Genomic DNA, 16,554 nt, shown 5'->3' with positions numbered 1-16,554 from the left:
CAGTGCTCCAGGTGATCCAGGGGAGCTCAGCCCTTGGAAGTACAAGGCCCCCCATGAAGGGGCCCAGAGGTTGGTGCCAAGGGCTGCCACCAGCCAACAGTTGTCCCCAGGGTGTGGAAAAAGAAGCAGTAACCCCCCATGTCACCCTCACCTCCTTGCAGTCAGTCTCATTGGCCTTGGGGTCGGCCATCTCAATGCGCTCTTCCCCCATGAGGGGCACACAAGTGTCAGTGGTGTGGTTGTGGTGGTGGTTCCCCACGATGGAGTTCATGCTGGAGCTGGAGTGGTTCCTCGGGAAGAAGCCCTCTTTCTCATCATTTGGGTGGCTGAGGGGGAGAGTGGTGGCCATGAGGGGACCCGCCTCCCTTGCCACCTGGGGCTCGCAGATAACCCCCGAGCCCTGGCAGCCCTCGGCCACGTGCCACCCACCTGTGCTTCAGCAGCAGGGCGCGCAGCACGTTGGCTCGGTCTTCTGCTCTGATCTGGTCAGAGATGATCATGGTCTCCACCATGAGGTGAGCAATGCCAGGCAGAGTGGTCTGCTCCAGGTCAAGGAGGACGGCACCTGCCAGAAGGAGGGGAAGTGTGCAACGCTCCCTGTCACACACATGCTCTGGGGACATAGCTGTCCCACCAGGAGCCAGGCTTTGGTTGGGGTACAGACACTCTCAGCTGAGAAATGCCCCAAGTCCAGGTGTCCCATGTCCACTGTGTAAACCCTTGTCCCAAGAGAACCCAGAAGCTCCAAGATGCACTGGTAGCTCTGGTGTCTCCCTCTCATTTTGGTCTCCCACTCTGACCAAACTTGCTTTTTCACACCAAAGATGGGTCCAAGACCTGCTGGCACAGGCACAGATGGGTGTTGCAGTTGCCGTGTGCCTGAAAGCAGCAAGGCAGAGCAAGGAACCAATACAGGCACCCTTGGGCTAATGCAAACCCTGGCAAACAGGCTGCAGGATGGTCTGTCTCCACAGACCCTACGTGGAGCCTGGACATAGATGGTGTTGGTGTGTCTCCAGCGAGGGGCTAAACCACAACAGAAGCTGTCCAGCAAAACCTCTCCCAGAGCAAGACACAAACTCTGCCCTGCAGTTCCTGACTCACCATGGGCAATCGTCTTCCTGAGCTCCAACAGGCTGCGGAAGGACAGTGAAGCCACATGGGGTTTCCCCCACCTTGCTGTGTCCTCCTCCACATCCTCCTCAAATTTGATCCAGCGGGCTGTCTCCCTCCAGTGCATCTCCTGGTTCTTATCCACTACCAGCTCATTCAGCTCCACAAACACCTAGTGCAAATTAGACCAAGGACATAAGACTTCCCCTGATGCATACAGCTTTATCAGCAATATGTGGAAAGCCTCAGGTTTGTTCTCAAGGTACCGCTTGGTCTAAAGTGCTGCCTGAGCAAGCCTGCCTTAGTTAACCAGAGGTTTAGTGAACAGAAGCAGCCAGGACAAATATCACTGGCAGCGTGCCAGGAGCTTCCATCAGCACATGAAGCACCAGAAAGCTCCAGGTCAGATGGCATGGGCAGGAGAGAGAGAATGATGCAGTGCTGCATCCCTTTCTACTAAAGCTGTGACAATTTTGTCCTCTGCCTGCTTCTTGGTTTCCCCCAACATTGCCCACACTTACCAGAGATGGTGACATTACTGTGCTGCCAACTTCCACAACAGCACTCCCATTTCTGTGACTTTAATGCCTTTCCTAAGGTCAACGCTTTGTCATTTCAGAGAAATCTCTGCCTTTATTGAGAAAAGTATATTTTCAACCCTCATGATAATGGATAAGAGCTTGAAATTTCACCCCCAAGGTCATGTAAAGAATTAATTATATTGAAACCACATTTATCACTTTATAGAGTGCCTGTTTCTAGTCCTGATTTATGGCTTCTGAACAAGTGAGGGAGGACAGCACATAGATACCTCATGGGGCTTTCTATCCAACTTCTTCTTCTTCTTCTTTTTCTTGACAGATGGAGTTGATGCTAATTTTTTGCTTGTCCTGGTGATCTGACTCCGAGATGGTTTTTTCATCAGATGCCTCCTCACACCAGGGTTATCTTCAAAACGGTGGCCTGAAGACATGGGAAAGGAAAAAAGACCACCAGTTTGTCTAGTGGAAACACACTATCTGGCAGGGAAACACATCCAAGCCCACTCTTCTCTCATTAGCTTACGCTAGCAAAGCCCTGGCAGCTGGAGCACTTACCACCATCCTCCAGACCTCTGAAGATCCTTCCTGCCTCACCTGCCTACTTTCAGCTCTTCCAGACGTCTGCGAGCTAATTCCTTCAAGGCGGTGGCTTCCTCCCAGGCTGTGCACACGCTGGAGCACCATTGCAAAAGCTTTTATTTCAGGTACCTGAATAAGTGGTGCATGAACCCTCCCCATCCCCCCTCAACGAAAAGCAACCTAAAGCCTTGTCTGTACCTGGATAGCACAGGCAGGCACCTGGCTGGGGCTCATTTCTCCCACTGGAGGAAGGCCTGGTGCTCAGCAAGCATAAAGGGCAGTGAAGGGGAAGAATATTTAGCTGCTGATCTGGGAGGCACATGGAAATATCAATGACAGTTTTATTTAATTATGCGATGAGACTGTAGGATAACAGTGCAGACCGGGGCTGGCATGGAGGCTCGGCAGTTAACTCCAGCTATCGGTGTTTCTAGATGATGCGCAGGGCTGCTGTAATGCGCTCTGAAAGGTCTGCGTTACAGAGTTTGGCTGGCTGAATCAAAGCCTCCTGAAGCCTCCAGAGAGGCTGCTGAAGCTGCAATAAAGACCCACCACCAAGCTACCAGTGCTGTTGGCTAGCCAGCGCCCACCAAAACCTGGCCACAACCGTGCCAGCCCCTTTCACAATGCCAGAGAAACAGCACCTGGACAACAGCCTGCCATGGAGGGCAGCTTCCCTGGATGCTACCTAGAGACAGCAAGTGTATCCTCCTCAGCACAGACAATCCATGGGGATGGGGAAAGCCTCACAGCCCAGCTCTGGGATGGGCAGGCTCCCCCAGGTAGATCACCGAGTCAGGGGTTTTGCTCAGCTTTGGTCCATCAAGGCTTGCTGACCCTGCTTGTAAGGCAAAGCCAAGGTCTTCTCCCTTGGGGGACCGAGGGCAGCTCTCGGTTGGCTGGGATGAACGTTCAGTCTCCATGTACTTTTCTGCACTTAGCTTCAAGACCTGCAGCTCTCAGGGCACGAGGCATAGCAAAAAGCACTGGGTTTGAAGGCCAAGCGGTCTCTTTGATGTTGCAGGAAAATATCTGTGCACCTCTGGCATGGAAAGACACACCCAGCATCCAGCCAGGCATACCATGGCGTTGCTCCTTGAAAATCTGGGTCGCTAAATTAAATATAAAATGAATCAATACTGGGCCTCAGGGCATTTTTCCCCATTGGCTGCGCTGCTGATGCATGTTCCACTGATGGCTGGACTCCTCCCTGCTTCACTTACTGCACTGCAATGTTGATAGGAGCCAATAACTGCCCACCACTACAAATGTTTCTGAGAGCCAGGCACATGTGGGGCTTCCTTGGACTTTTGCATGGATTTCTCAGTTCCTGCGTGCATGGCAGCCACTTCATTGCACTCAGTGTGGGTTCATGCATAAAACAAACAGTCCACCAGGCACAGGATCTTGGTATATGGCAGCTTTGCTCCAATCCCTGCAGCTTCTGATTCTCACTATGTCCCTGGAAGACCAGGGCTGGAGGATGCTCTGCCCAGCAAGACAGAGTGCTCACCCAGAGCATGGCAATCCTCTCCCATGGCAATGGCAACCTGCTACGCAGTGCTCTTCAGCAACAGCCCTAGAAAGCACACACAGGCGTTCAGTCTCAGCCACCAAATGGCTGGAGGACAGATAAAATTAAAGGAGCCAAGTTTCCTGCCAGCATCTTCAGTGACTCCCACACTCACTGACAGGGACAGGAGCCGGAGTGCTGCAGGCTCAGAGCAAGCTGGTGAAGGCACACCTCCAGAGTCCTGCAGAAGACGAAGGAGCAATCCACTTTGCCGCTCTCCCCTGGCAGTGCTTGTGGTCACTGAGATGCCAGATGGGGGAGACAACTCATAGGAGCAGGGTGGACACATGGGCTTAATTTAGGAAGAGGCCACTCGCTTTGGGAGTCCCATGCAGAGCCCAGCTGAGGTGCTCCAGGCTGCTCTACAGAGAGCCTTTCTGTGTCCCATCAGATTGGTGCCTCCCCAAATGAAAGTCAAGCTCAACTGAGCACCTAAGTGCAGGGTCCTTACTCAGGACAGGATCTTGGGCTGAGACCAAAGGGTGATGAGCCCAAGGCATAGCTCTGCCCTCCTTGCTTGAAGCCAAACACCCCAGGGTGAGATGAAGCAGCCAAGGACAGCTCTTGCTGTACCTTCTCTCCAGTGCTCCCCAGGAGCAGAGCATGAGACAGTGACAATGTATGAGGACAGAGAGTGATTCCTATGGTGGCTCCACTACAACAAACTGGGATGTCACCCTCCCACACAGCATATCCTACAGCCTCCTCCAGAAGACCTTCTGTATTGGCTTCCACAGTCAGATTTCTTGGGATGACCAAGTTCCTCTTCCACCAGCTTAAATCTGAAGATGACAAATATGACTTTGCACTGGTTAAAGTCTTCCCCCAGAGTGCCTGTGCTAGGCAGTCCAACTCAGCGGGCAATTGCCTTCACATGTTAGCTCCTGCTTCCCTCCTTTTGTTAACCTCTATCCACAAGCACAAAGTCCAGAAAGAGGCATCAGAGTATTTGTATCAGTACTAGAGAGCAACTTGCTAGGCCGGCATTACAGGGATGGGGCACACTTCCCATGTACCCCAGAGGTTAAGTTACAGCAAGAAAAAAGAGATTGAAACCCCATCTGTTGGAATATTTAAAATTAGACTAAACAAAATGCTAATCAACATACAGCAAGTCACAACCCTATGCTGGCTTCTGGAAAAAGCTACTGCCCTGCCCTGCCCTGCGCAGACCCCAAGTCTCTCCTGGCTGGTGCTGAGTTCAATGTGATAGGGACAGGTGGACCCCAGCTCATCCCTGCTGCCATCCAGGTGTCCCTGCACAGCACTCCCCATGCTCTGAACACTAAAAGCAGTGCAAGGAGACCAGCTCGGGTCCAACAAGGACTCTACTCTGCTCAAAAGCTATTAAATTCCTCCTGGATCTGAGTGGGTCCTGAAGAGGTACTGCCATGGAGTAAATAGGTGGGCAAGTGGCACTGGCTGGACATGAGCTGGCTCTGCACAGAACTGATTCTGCCATCTCTGCCTCCGCCGTATCTCTCTGCAGGATTAATCCACAGTGTGGATTCATTGTGCAGAATAATTAAGAGTTGACTGTACAGCACATCCTATTTCAAGCACCTGCAGTATTAGCTGTAGCAATCAATGAATGAGTTAACTGCTAGCAAGTCAAACTTCCCCACTTTATAAGTGACGGATATCACACCTTGCAGAAGCAATCTGCCCCTTCTACCTTCCCAAGAATAGCCATCCTTTCCCGGGTGAACCTGGGGCAATTTCTCACACTTTTAATGTATGGTTTGCTCAGCTCAAGACAGCTGATGGAGCCAGTTTGCTCCAGGATTCTATTTCAAACTTTGCTGTTATTATACTGTCTACCAATTTACAGTAACAAGTAGCAGACCCAGCCAGAAGCAAACCCCCTCTTGCTGGTCCCTACAGAAGCACATAGGCAGACATTTCTTCCCTGAAGGCTTGTAAAGATAGGCCAGCTGAGAAAGAGAACACGATGCTGGGACTGGGAGGCAGAGGAAGTTAAGTGTTTTGCCTGAGATCGCACAGAGGCTATGGCAGCGTCAGCTGAACCAAGGCATCCTGAGTCCCTGTTGCAAGCACTCTGCCTCCCCACTCCTGCATGCAAAGCCAGCAAGCGGGCTAGTTCTGGGACCACATCACCCTCCTGTGTGCACTCCTAAAATCCCTTGAAAAATTAACACATGATCTGGATGAGGGCAACCACCACAGTGCTACAGCTATGAACAGTGTCACTCCCAAGGTAACACACAAAGCCACCTTTTAACTGTGAGTTACCACCATCTGCCAAGGAAGAGCCACCTGCGTGAGGTGGGAGCGAGGCTCCGGTTTCTGCACAATTCCCAGGACGGCTCAGAGATCCAGCTCTCCGCAAGGGATACACAGGTACAGAAACAGATGTGCAGAACAGAAAGGTGTTCTTCGCTCTCGGCATTCCTATTCTCTCCTTCCCTGCTTTTCCCACTCTTGCTTCCTTCCTCTCTTCCCACTTTCAGGCATCCCAGCCAGCCTGCCATTAACTACTATCACAGCCACACTCCAGCCTGCAGACACAGGGACTAGGTTATTTTCTCCTCTGGGCATTAGGCTATGGTGCAGAGCCAAGAACCTGATACCCACCTCTGCTGTTGGATCCGCAGCTCGGCTCAAATTCCAGCAAACAGAGCAGCAGCACACTGTCACCTTGTGCCACAGATGGAAGGGGAAATGTCTCTGTCCTTATACACACCTCAGAGCAGCTGCTTTTTCTCTGGCCACGGCACGGGCCACATCCTGATAAGCGCAAACAGCAAGATGCAGCTGCCTCCGGAGCTGCTCGAGCGAGACACATACAGGGAAGCACCTCAGCACTACAACACAGATCTGTACAAAGACCTCAGACGGACACAGACACCAGGAAGCTCCTCCAGTGTCCCCAGGCACACGGTGGGGCACACCGTACCTCCTCTAAACCAGGAGACCAACCTGACACAGAGAGGGTGGCAGACAGCAAACACAGGGTGGGGGGATACGCACTTTAGCTGGGGGCTCTGATCTACAGCTGCAACTGTGGGGTCACTGCTCCGGTACTTACAGGTGGGCTCCCCGCCTGGGTAGCCCAGATGGTTTCTGATGGCCTCCCATAAATCATAGTCTTCAAAATTGAAGGCAAATTCATCAAAGTCTTCATAGCTGAGCGAGTTGCGAATACAGGTGCTTATTGCTACCTCCGGGCTGCTGCCCCCTTCCGATTCCTTCGCTGCCTCCGCTGTCTCTCGAAGGGTTGTCATTTTGTCCTTGTGAAGGTCAGGGGTCAGGTGCCATGAGCCACTCGCCTTCAGAGGAGGGGCTGGGGTAGCCAGACTGATGTGTGGAAAGCAAGCTACCCCCCTGGGGGGGCTTCACCGAAACCCTGGGGCCAGCCCCGTTGACTCGCTCCCCTCCTCACGGGGCATGAAGGTGCCGGCTGCAGCAGCCCCTGGGACTGATGAGGTCCTGGGAAGGCTGGCTCCACCCAGGGTTGTTTTCGTGGGGGGCTGCCCCACCAGCTCCTCAGAAGCAGGGTCCTCGCTCTGCCATGGGGTCTCGTGCCAGATGCCCGGGGACGCAGCGCCCGCGGCCCAGGGACAGCCAGGCTGTGCGTGCAGCACCGCTTCTCTCCCTCGCTCCCCTCTGGTGTCTCCCTCCCTCTCCAGCCTGCAGAGCAACCTATTGAATTCTCCATGTCCTCGGGCCCAGAGCGTGCATTTCCATGACGTCTCTTCTGTCTGCCCTCACGCCGCACACAGGGGCAGTCCCCCTCCGAGGCGCTCTGGAGGGGGCAGCTGCCTCTCCACCAGGAGAGCAGAGAAGAGGGGAGGCTCCTCACCTCAGGTTTTCTGCAATGCCAGAGCTGGCGTGCCGCACAGAGGGCTGATCGCTGGGAAAGTGTGTCAGGAAAGGAGAGAGCTGGGTCTCAGAGCAATGCAGGAAGCCCTGAACCAGAGAGGGCAGTGGGGCGGGTGGAAGAGCAAGCGTACGTGGAGCGGGTGTGAGTAGAGGTGCTGGAAACATGGGGGCCGGCGCTGTGGACATTGCAAAGCTGACAGAGAGGAGCCAGGGCTGGAATAGCAGGGGCTGGGGGACAGGGAGGTGAGGACCAGGTCCTGCGGCAGGCTGAAGACCATGCCTGGAGCTGCTAGGGAAGAGAGGAAAGCAGGGAGAAGCAAGGGACACGCGCACTAGTAAGTAGGTAGTGTCGCAAAGCCTCACTTTTCATGCCATCCAAGTCAGCGGACGCCAGCATCTGGGCTTCAGCCTCGTCCGTGGGGACGCGCTGGTACGCCGCGCTCTCCAGCGTGGTCATGCTGCCGATGCACATCCTCTCCTTCAAGTCATAGGTAACCCGCTGTCCGCTCACCACCTGGCCCCAGGGCTTGCGCTTCTCCCACCCACGAGACAGACGTTCCCGAGGTGCGGGGAGGCTGTAGGAACCAAAGAGACTGATGGTAGCAAATGGAGTGAATGAGGATGGGCACTGGCCCCTCAGGGGCTGAGGTCCCTCGGCCCAGCCCTGACCATTAAGTCCCTGAGAAGGAGCAGAGCCAGGAGTCACCTATCCCCAAACCTAAAGGTTGCCCCTTCTGCTCCTCCTCTCCCCCACCACAGAGTGGGATCAGCCTGTGGTCAGTGTTGGGGACCCACCTCTGAGTCAATGGCCTCACGGTCCCCTGACTCGGCCAAGCCTCCTGGGGCTTCCCAGCCTGTAGGTCAGCACGACAGCGCAAGTTAGCTGGGAGGAAGAGTACTCCAGGTGTGCAGCCCAGTGCCCCCAAACCCACACACTGGGGATCCCACAGACCCAAGGAGGTTGCAGGAGTCCCAGGGAGCAACTGTCCCACTGGAGAGCAGCCGTGTTGCTCACAGCCGCTCTCCCTCTGGGCCCCTTGTCCCCTCTGGCTCAGCAGTCAAGTTCAGGTTGGGCAGAGCCGCTGCCCCTGGGGACAAGGTCTGTGCGGCGATCCCGAGCCAGGGAGAGCGGCAGGCAGCTTGGCACCGCTCGCCTACCTGCGGAGGGAGGCAGGGCCCTTGTCCTGCAGCAGGTCGGCGAAGCGTGGCACAGGGGACAGGATGCCACACTCCTCCTCCACGTGGAACTGCGCGGGGGCCAGAGCACTGCTGGACTCCTCCTCATCACTGCCGATGGTGAACTGCAGAGATGACAGTCCTGACAGCAAGAGCCGGGGCAGGCAGCCTTTGCCCCAGTCCCTGGCACGCAGATCCTCCCCATGTCCACATCTCCTAGAATGGGCCACACCAACTTCCCCCACATGCCCCATATCCTGGGACTGGCTATATTGAGCCCCCCCATATCCTATACACCCTAAGAACAGACACATTGATCTTCCCCCGTGGGTCTTACACCCCCAAAATGGTCATGCACACCCTCCCCAGCATTGACCCCAAGCAATGGTTTATCTATCACTGTCCTCTAGTGCCCATCTCTGCTAGGCAGGGACAAAACCACTCTTCCTACAACCTTTTCCCCTGAGCAGCACACTCCCTTGACCATGCACCCTGGCACCCTCCCAGCACTGAACCTCCCTCCACCTCCCCCCAGCCTCCGAGCCCCATCCAGGTAGGGATGCCCTAGCCTTGCCTTTGGTTTGCGTGGGGGCTCCAGCTTAGGGGACGTGTCCTTCCCACGAGCTTCACCCTCAGACTCTGCAGAGATCTCTTTCTCCTGGGCCTCCTCTGCCTCAGATTCTCCTTCTTCCTCTTCTTCTTCTTCCTCTTCTTCCTCCTCTTCTCCCCCCTCCTCGTCCTCTTCCTGGATGGTGGGGGTGACCTCCGAGGGGGGTACCGAGGTTTTCTTCTTTTTCCTCCTCCTTTTTTTCCTCCTACTGGCACGGGGTGGCCTCTTTTGGAACTTGAAGGCAGAAGGGAGGTGAGTGGAAAGGGGATGATGGATGTGGTGCGAGGTTTGGCGGTGGACTGAGAGAGAAAAAGAGAGTCAGGGGCAGGAAGAGGCTGGGAGGAACCTGCCAGGCGCCCCTCCAGGAAACAGCATGGTCTGGAGATCAAGGGCCAGGAAGGGCAAGGAGAGCCACCAGCCCGCAGGGACATAGCAAAGCTCTTTCAGTGATGCGGCAGGCTGTGTCCAGCCTGGGGTGGCTGGGGAGGCAGCCCTCATGCAGTGCCAAACCACCCCAACGCAGCTCCACTGCCCTGAGGAAGGCAGGACTCCTCTCCCAGTGTTGCCAAAAGCCATTTGCATGGCTACGCAGAGCTGTGGTGACCTGCCAGAGGCACCATCCCCTTCCTAAACATGGGGAAACATTCCTCACATTCTCAAACAAGCATGATTTGGGCCCTTTACAAAAGTTCTAGAGACACAGCTTAATGGTGGACTTAGCGTCAGGTTTACGGTTGGACTTGATCATCTTAAAGGTCTTTTCCAACCTAAATGATTCTATGATCTTCTTTCCTGCATACTTTGAGTTAAATAGACGTACCTTATTTATCCCCCAGGCTTTGACAAAAAGTCCTTCCTGCATACCCACAGAAACCACAGACCAAGCCTTTTAGTGCAGATGCAATCTAAGTCCACATCCCAGGTACTGTGAGGGCTTGCGTCTACCAGCCTCTAAAATGCAGGTTCAATTAGGAGGCTGTCTTTTAAAAACCAGGGTAAAAAACAGGGCAGAAGGACTTTTCTTTAAACTAATCTACAAAGAGAAATTCATACAGGCTTGACCCGGGTGTCGTGGGAATTACAGAGTGAGAAGAAATTAATGGCATTTCTGAGCCTTCACTCAAAAACAATGATAATGCACTAGGCAGGGAACGGGGTAAGTTCAGCATCTCCCTGCGAGAGAGAGGAAAGCCATTTCTGCCAGGTCTATCTGCAGGCACAAAGCCTTCCATAGACAGTCTGCAGGATGCACAGATCCTGGGGCTGCACCCGGAGCAGCTGAAATCACGGGGGCACCAGCCACTTCGCAAGGGGGCTTTGCTCAGCAGCCCTTCCTGAGGAATTGTTTCCAGTCTGTTTTGACTTGGTTCCTTCCCAGCTTTCCTGTGACATGGCAGCAAAATCTGTTTATAGTGAAAACTACCTTCAAAGGACATTTTCAATGGAAGCTGTAACCTTCTCCCTGGGAGAGCCAGGCAGGTTCATTGTTCTGCTGTCATGTTTCCTTTCCTTTGGTTTCTCAAGTCTTTTCTCCCTTGTTTCCCCTCTTGGGAACAGCAGGGATATTTCACACACCCCCCGGTTCAGCAGGAGAGGCTTGTGGCAAGATTAGAGCAGATTGGAAATGGTCAGATATCTGCAAATCGGGAAGAGTTTGGGCACCTTTTCCTCCAAAGTGTTCTTTTCTTTGACTTGACTAGATGTACCCTATTCCACTCACAGGTTTTGGCAGAAAGACCCTCCTGTCCCACTGCTGCACTCCTGTAGGACTGCTCTGCATGCCACAGATAGGTCAGGCATGAATTTCTAATGTAAGAAGAAGCAAGGAAGGCCCCAACCATACACACGTTACTCCTTCTACAGCACAAAGCTGCTGGTGAGGACACAGCCCATCTTTCCCTCCTGGCTCGTTCACATCAACCCAAGACAGAAACATTTACATTTTGGATCAGAAGGAAACTGAAGCCTTGGGCTGCAGGAAAGGGCAGTGATGGTAAGTAACTGATCTGGCACAGAAGAGGGGAGCACTGCTCTTCACCCCTGCACTCAGCCCTCCTCGTGTCAACTGATCACAACTCCACAGAGGTGGCCTGGAGGTGGGAAAAACATATCTCTCCCAAACACAAAAGTCTTCATGCCTCCCTCTTCTTCCTCCCTGTCCTCCTGCAAATCCTGTGTGTCCAGCCCCTGCCCTCCTTCCCTGCTCCCTTCCTTGCACTGCCTGCCTGTATGGAAAGCTATTGCCAAACCAGCATCCTAGATGTTTGATTACACTTCTCAGTGAACTTGATGCAAGAGATATGAAAAAGTAATTTGCATAGGGACCCCAGAAGGAAGAGCCTACATATTAGGAATTTCTGGCTTTGAATAGGGCAGGAAACTTTTCTAAACCCAGAGAGCATTCACATCCATGGGCTGGTATGTTATCTTTCAAAGTCTAATGACCTAACCAGATCTTCCAGCTTTATGAATACAAACTGCATAGAACTTCTGATAACCAGGGTTGATGTAGTCCTAGATAACAGGGATACATAAGGAGGTCAGAGGAAAACAAGCTTGATTCTGACAAAGAAAGAAGGACTCTCCTATCAAGAAGAAAAAAACCCCGAACAGTACAAATCTCTAGTCAAATTTTCAAAGAAGCTTCTGCCATGCATGCTCAAGCAGATTATCCATGTCCTCCAAGCCAACCCGCACACCTGTGCACACAGGCAGAGCTTCTGAGCAGGTAAGTCCTACGGGCACAGGACAGGTATTCAATCCACAGCAAAGCTATTAGCACCTTGCAGCCATGTGCGCGAGTGACTGTGTGCTCAGGTGGAAAGTGTTATTTGCATGGAGCCTCTGTAGAGAAATGACACAAGCAGAAAGTAGCAGCTGGGGCGCACTACAATAATAGACTTTTACCAGCCAACTTTTACAACAGCCATTGGAAATGAGTGGCCAAGCAGAAAACAGTCTGGTGATGTACTTGGAACATAATGTTCCTGAGGTTGTATCCCATCAAAGCAAAACTGGAAAATAAGCAGTATCTGACCATGGAGAACCAGAGAGTGGGAAACTCTCCCAGCCATTGCTACTTGTCTGCCACACAAGCAGGCTGCTGGGTGGGGGCCTCTTCTTCCTGCCCTTCGCTGTTGTTACTACAAGCTAATGCGACCCACCTACTCCAGGCAATAGTTTATGGCCACTCTTGTGGGCACGCTCTTATTTTACAGCCAAAGTGAGTTTGGGCAGACTGGTTGCCTTCATCATGGAAGGGCAATTAGAGGAATAAATATGCTGATCAGAGGAGTTCAGGTGATATAGCTACAGCATTTTAAATTCACACCCCATTTTTATTTTGCAGTCCTTTGAGCAGATAGGCCTGATAGTTTCGTGGTTGCTATTTAGAAATACACAGGCATGTCTGACTGGAGCCATCTGCTTTCAAACTGGGGAGGACAGCCTGGCTTCTGTCCATATTTGGATGTTTCTTTGCAGCCATATGGAAGAAAAATACTTTCAAAGTGGAAATTTCAACATGGGGGAAGTGGCTGCAGAGGTCCCCGATGCTGGGTGAGGAGGTGAGCGAACACCCTGGGCTGAGCTATGCTGCTGCATGGGCTGGGCAGTAGTGTGGGGACACGGAAAACAGGTAACAGACTGGGAAGAGGCCATGGGCTTTGCTGCTAAACTGGGTGTACGTAGCACTTTGGGAACGCTCTGAAGGGAGGAAGTGAATAGCAGGCTAACACAATCTGCAGGGTCCTGGCACAAGGCTGCAGAGCACATGGGGCTGAGTGAGGGTTGGCGGCGAGGGTGAAAGTGGGTACAACGGTTCAAACCTACATACATTCAAAATCTCTCTCACTGTAGCTGCGTCTTTGCTTCTCCAGATTGCTTGATGCTGACTTGCTTATCAGGTCCCCAAATCTCTCGATTGACAAAGTCTTATCCAAGTCCTCATCGTCCTCGGCACCAGGAGAGGCTTTCTCTGCGCGATCTCTGCCCTGCACAGAAATCGCCAGACAAGAATCAAACACTGCAGACCTCTACAGCCCTCTGGATCTTCCTGCCCTGCAAACGGTGCTGGGCTTGCTGAGGAGCAGCAGGCTCCACACAACAGGGCTAGGCATAGTTTCTCACTTAGAGGCACAAAACCAAGAGCCAGAACAGATCAGCAAGCCTCCAAACCACACTCTGCAGAGATACCTTAGCAGTCCTCTACATCTCCCATGAGTGGCAGGCATCAAGGGACTATGTCAGTGCCTGTCTTTCCTGCTAGAGGAGATACATAGCTTTTGTTTAGCTGGAATTTCTCTCTCCTCACATCTAACTGCTGCCCTCTGGCCCTTCCTTTGCCCAGTCTGCCATCCCTCCCTTTCTTAGACCTCCTCTGTATTTCCCCCTGGGAAACAGCATCCCTGCTCTGGTGACCTGCCCTTGGGTCAGTGACCACCCTGTGCCTTCCCACCTCCCCTCCGCACTCCTAGGGGCCTCCTGTTCCTCTTGGCATGCTTTCTTCAGGCTTTTCTGCCCATTTTCCTCCCGTCTCAGGCTATGGGTGCTTCTCTGCCTTTTGCTGGTGGAGACGCTCCGAGAAGAGCATCACCAGGTGACTCCTGTCCTTTCTGCCGCCCGAGCAGCTGCAGCTGGTAAAATTTTCCGTCAATATAGCCGAAATGCCAGTGCGGAGCTGTTGTGGACTCCCGTGTTTCCATGGAAACAGGAGGAGGCCCAACTGTGACAAATCTGTCTGTGCTGGGCGGAAAGAGGGAGCAAGGCGCCTTTAGCCGAGTTGTGCCTCTCCTCGCATCCCCCGGCTGTTCCCAGCCGTGCCCTGGGAACGGCTTTGTATCTGTGGGTGAGACCGCTTCTCCTCTCACCTTAGCATGGGTGTCCCAAGCCCAGTCTAAATGGGGAGAGTCTAATTGCAAGCTGCCCAGCTCCTCCTGTGCTTGCCTACCCCACCCAACGGCACGTGAAGGCACAGGGACCCCACAGAGCAACCTCTGGCCTTTTCTGGACCACAGCTTGCTGTCTGCACGGAGAGTGGATGTGGGCTCGTGGGCAGCCTTGGGGCACCCTTTGCACAGACCTGTCCCTAGTGAACGGAGGCTGTGTCTCCTACTGCAGCAGGCTGCCAGGACGCGGGTCCCGCACTCAGCCCGGCAGGAGCACAGTCCCCGGGGAAGAGACAGCCCCGCTGCTGCTGGATTCCCACCTCACCTGCTGCAGGTCGATGAAGACATCTCCTACGGGAGGGGACTCTCCAGCTGCCATTTTGGTTCAGGACCTAAGGGCCTGGGCAAAATATCAACCCTTCTCTTTCACCGGCAGGCACCCAGCAAACCTGGAGAGTGGCATAACCTGTGGAGAGAGGGCAGGACAAGGGAATGTCGTGGGAGACTGCTGGCCACTGCCCTCAACCCCCCTGGCTCCTAACCCAGAGAGGTCACCTCACCGGCCCTTGGGGAACGTCCCCGGCATCACTAGGACAGGCCTGTCCCCTGGCACACTGCAGCGAGGGGGCGAGGACGGCCCAGCCTGCGCTGCTTTGTGCACCGGCTCCCACCATTCAAGGGCAGGTGGGACCCTGTCCTCCTCCGAAAGACCTGCTGCGTGGAGGGTGCAGGGACCGACCGAGAGAGCAGCTACGCATAGCTCCTGCACGGGCTGTGCGAGAGAAGGAAAGCCTTCCTGCTCAGCCACCTCTCCACCAGCACATCTGTGCAAAGCTGGGGCGCGACTGACCGCCGGGGCAGGATAAAGCTGGAGAGATCGGGTGCTGGGAAGGCATGCCAGGAGCAGGCAGCAGAGTGGTCCGCCGCCACCTAGCTTTAATTGGGCAGATCCCAAAATGGCCAGAAGGAACCTCAGAGAGATCTGTGCAGCTCAGAGAGACGGCACAAGGACAAACAGTTCAGCATTCAAACACCAAACACAAAACAACACATTACAGGGAAAGGGGCCAACCTTCAGACTGCAGAACTGTGCCCTGTCTGCACCGGCACGGCTGAGGGATGCAGAAGACCCTGCGGGCAGCCCGAGGGAGCACTCTGCTCAATACGCGACTGCAAGTGAAGAAGGCAATGAGGTGCCACGGTTGACAAGGAGTGGGATGGAGACTAACACAGAAACAGCTGTAGTCATATCATCTACAGCAACAGCGCAGGCTGATCTCAGCATGGACTGCACCCCAGGAAGAACTGGAGATGGCGCAGAGACTGGCACCGGGAAGATGCTGACCTCCAAATACTCATCTGAACTCATACAGAGAAGGAGAGAAGGTGTAAGCACATGCACATGCACAGTGCTTTGGACACGGATAAGCGAAGTGTTCTCATCTCACAGCACAAGAAAAGGGACATTCGTTAAAACTACAAGGGTAGAATACAAATTAATTCAAAACTGGCAAAATAAAACATTTTTTTCAGTGATATCATGGAGGAGGAAAAAACTGCAAAGTCAGAGGATAGCTTGGCCATCTCTCCAGGTAACAAGTTGTCATATTTGTGACAAAGAAAATTACAAGAAGTTAAGCCCACCTTTCAGAACAAGCTATTCTCCAGCTATGAAAGCTTTGGAAGGAGTATTATAGGTTCCACCCTGGTGATCTGCTGAGGGGTTTCTTACTATCTCATCTGAAGTACTTAGTATGGGCCACTGCTCAAGACAGGCCACTAAAACAGATGGTCTAAAGGTGACACCAGTACGGCCACTTCATCATCCTTTCTATCTTTGAAGATCTCCAAAAAGCACTACTCCAGTCTCTCCTTACCCTGCCTACCTGAAGGGCTTATTCAAACCAAAAAATTAGCTTATTCAAACCAAAAAAATCCCAAGGCCTTCCATAAGGCAAGTTTTTGAGGAGCTAATCTGACCACTGATGAAGCATGCTTCCTTGGTCCACCCTTCTAATTATCAGGAACAAGGCAAAACTTAATGGAAGAAACTCCTCAAACACACCTCATTGGACTCTTCAGTAATTGAATCCCTCGATGAAATCTGAACAGCTCAAGAGAAATATGCTGCCAAGACAGACATCTAATAAGCAAATGCAAAGTCCAGGCCATAACAAACAGGATAGAAAAGAATGAAAATACCCACTCCACTCTGCAGATTACAGCTTAAGA

At 53.1% G+C, this 16,554-nt stretch overlaps 1 protein-coding gene across 4 annotated transcripts in view; it reads right to left on the bottom strand.

The window, feature by feature from the left end:
- SLC4A3 (solute carrier family 4 member 3) overlaps window positions 1-16,554 on the bottom strand; it is a 33,845-nt gene that overhangs the window by 13,696 nt on the left and 3,595 nt on the right. Inside the window, exons 2-10 of one of the 4 annotated variants that reach the window (XM_069781214.1) lie at window positions 14,648-14,788; window positions 13,272-13,428; window positions 9,401-9,735; window positions 8,809-8,951; window positions 8,014-8,225; window positions 1,925-2,076; window positions 1,105-1,285; window positions 430-565; window positions 152-326 (exon numbers count right to left, since the gene is read on the bottom strand). In XM_069781214.1, coding sequence (XP_069637315.1) covers window positions 152-326; window positions 430-565; window positions 1,105-1,285; window positions 1,925-2,076; window positions 8,014-8,225; window positions 8,809-8,951; window positions 9,401-9,735; window positions 13,272-13,428; window positions 14,648-14,701 — 1,545 coding nt within the window. In that variant the 5' untranslated portion in view covers window positions 14,702-14,788. Of the gene's footprint in view, window positions 1-151; window positions 327-429; window positions 566-1,104; window positions 1,286-1,924; window positions 2,077-6,856; window positions 7,931-8,013; window positions 8,226-8,445; window positions 8,505-8,808; window positions 9,096-9,400; window positions 9,736-13,271; window positions 13,429-14,647; window positions 14,789-16,554 lie in introns of those variants that run through there. The other 3 variants (XM_069781213.1, XM_069781211.1, XM_069781212.1) reach the window with 3 other exon arrangements.

This window comes from Haliaeetus albicilla, chromosome 4, assembly GCF_947461875.1.
Source record: "Haliaeetus albicilla chromosome 4, bHalAlb1.1, whole genome shotgun sequence".
Taxonomy (NCBI): Eukaryota; Metazoa; Chordata; class Aves; order Accipitriformes; family Accipitridae; genus Haliaeetus; species Haliaeetus albicilla.
Note: the sequence above shows the minus strand (reverse complement) of the source record. Positions and strands in the feature narration are given on the sequence as shown.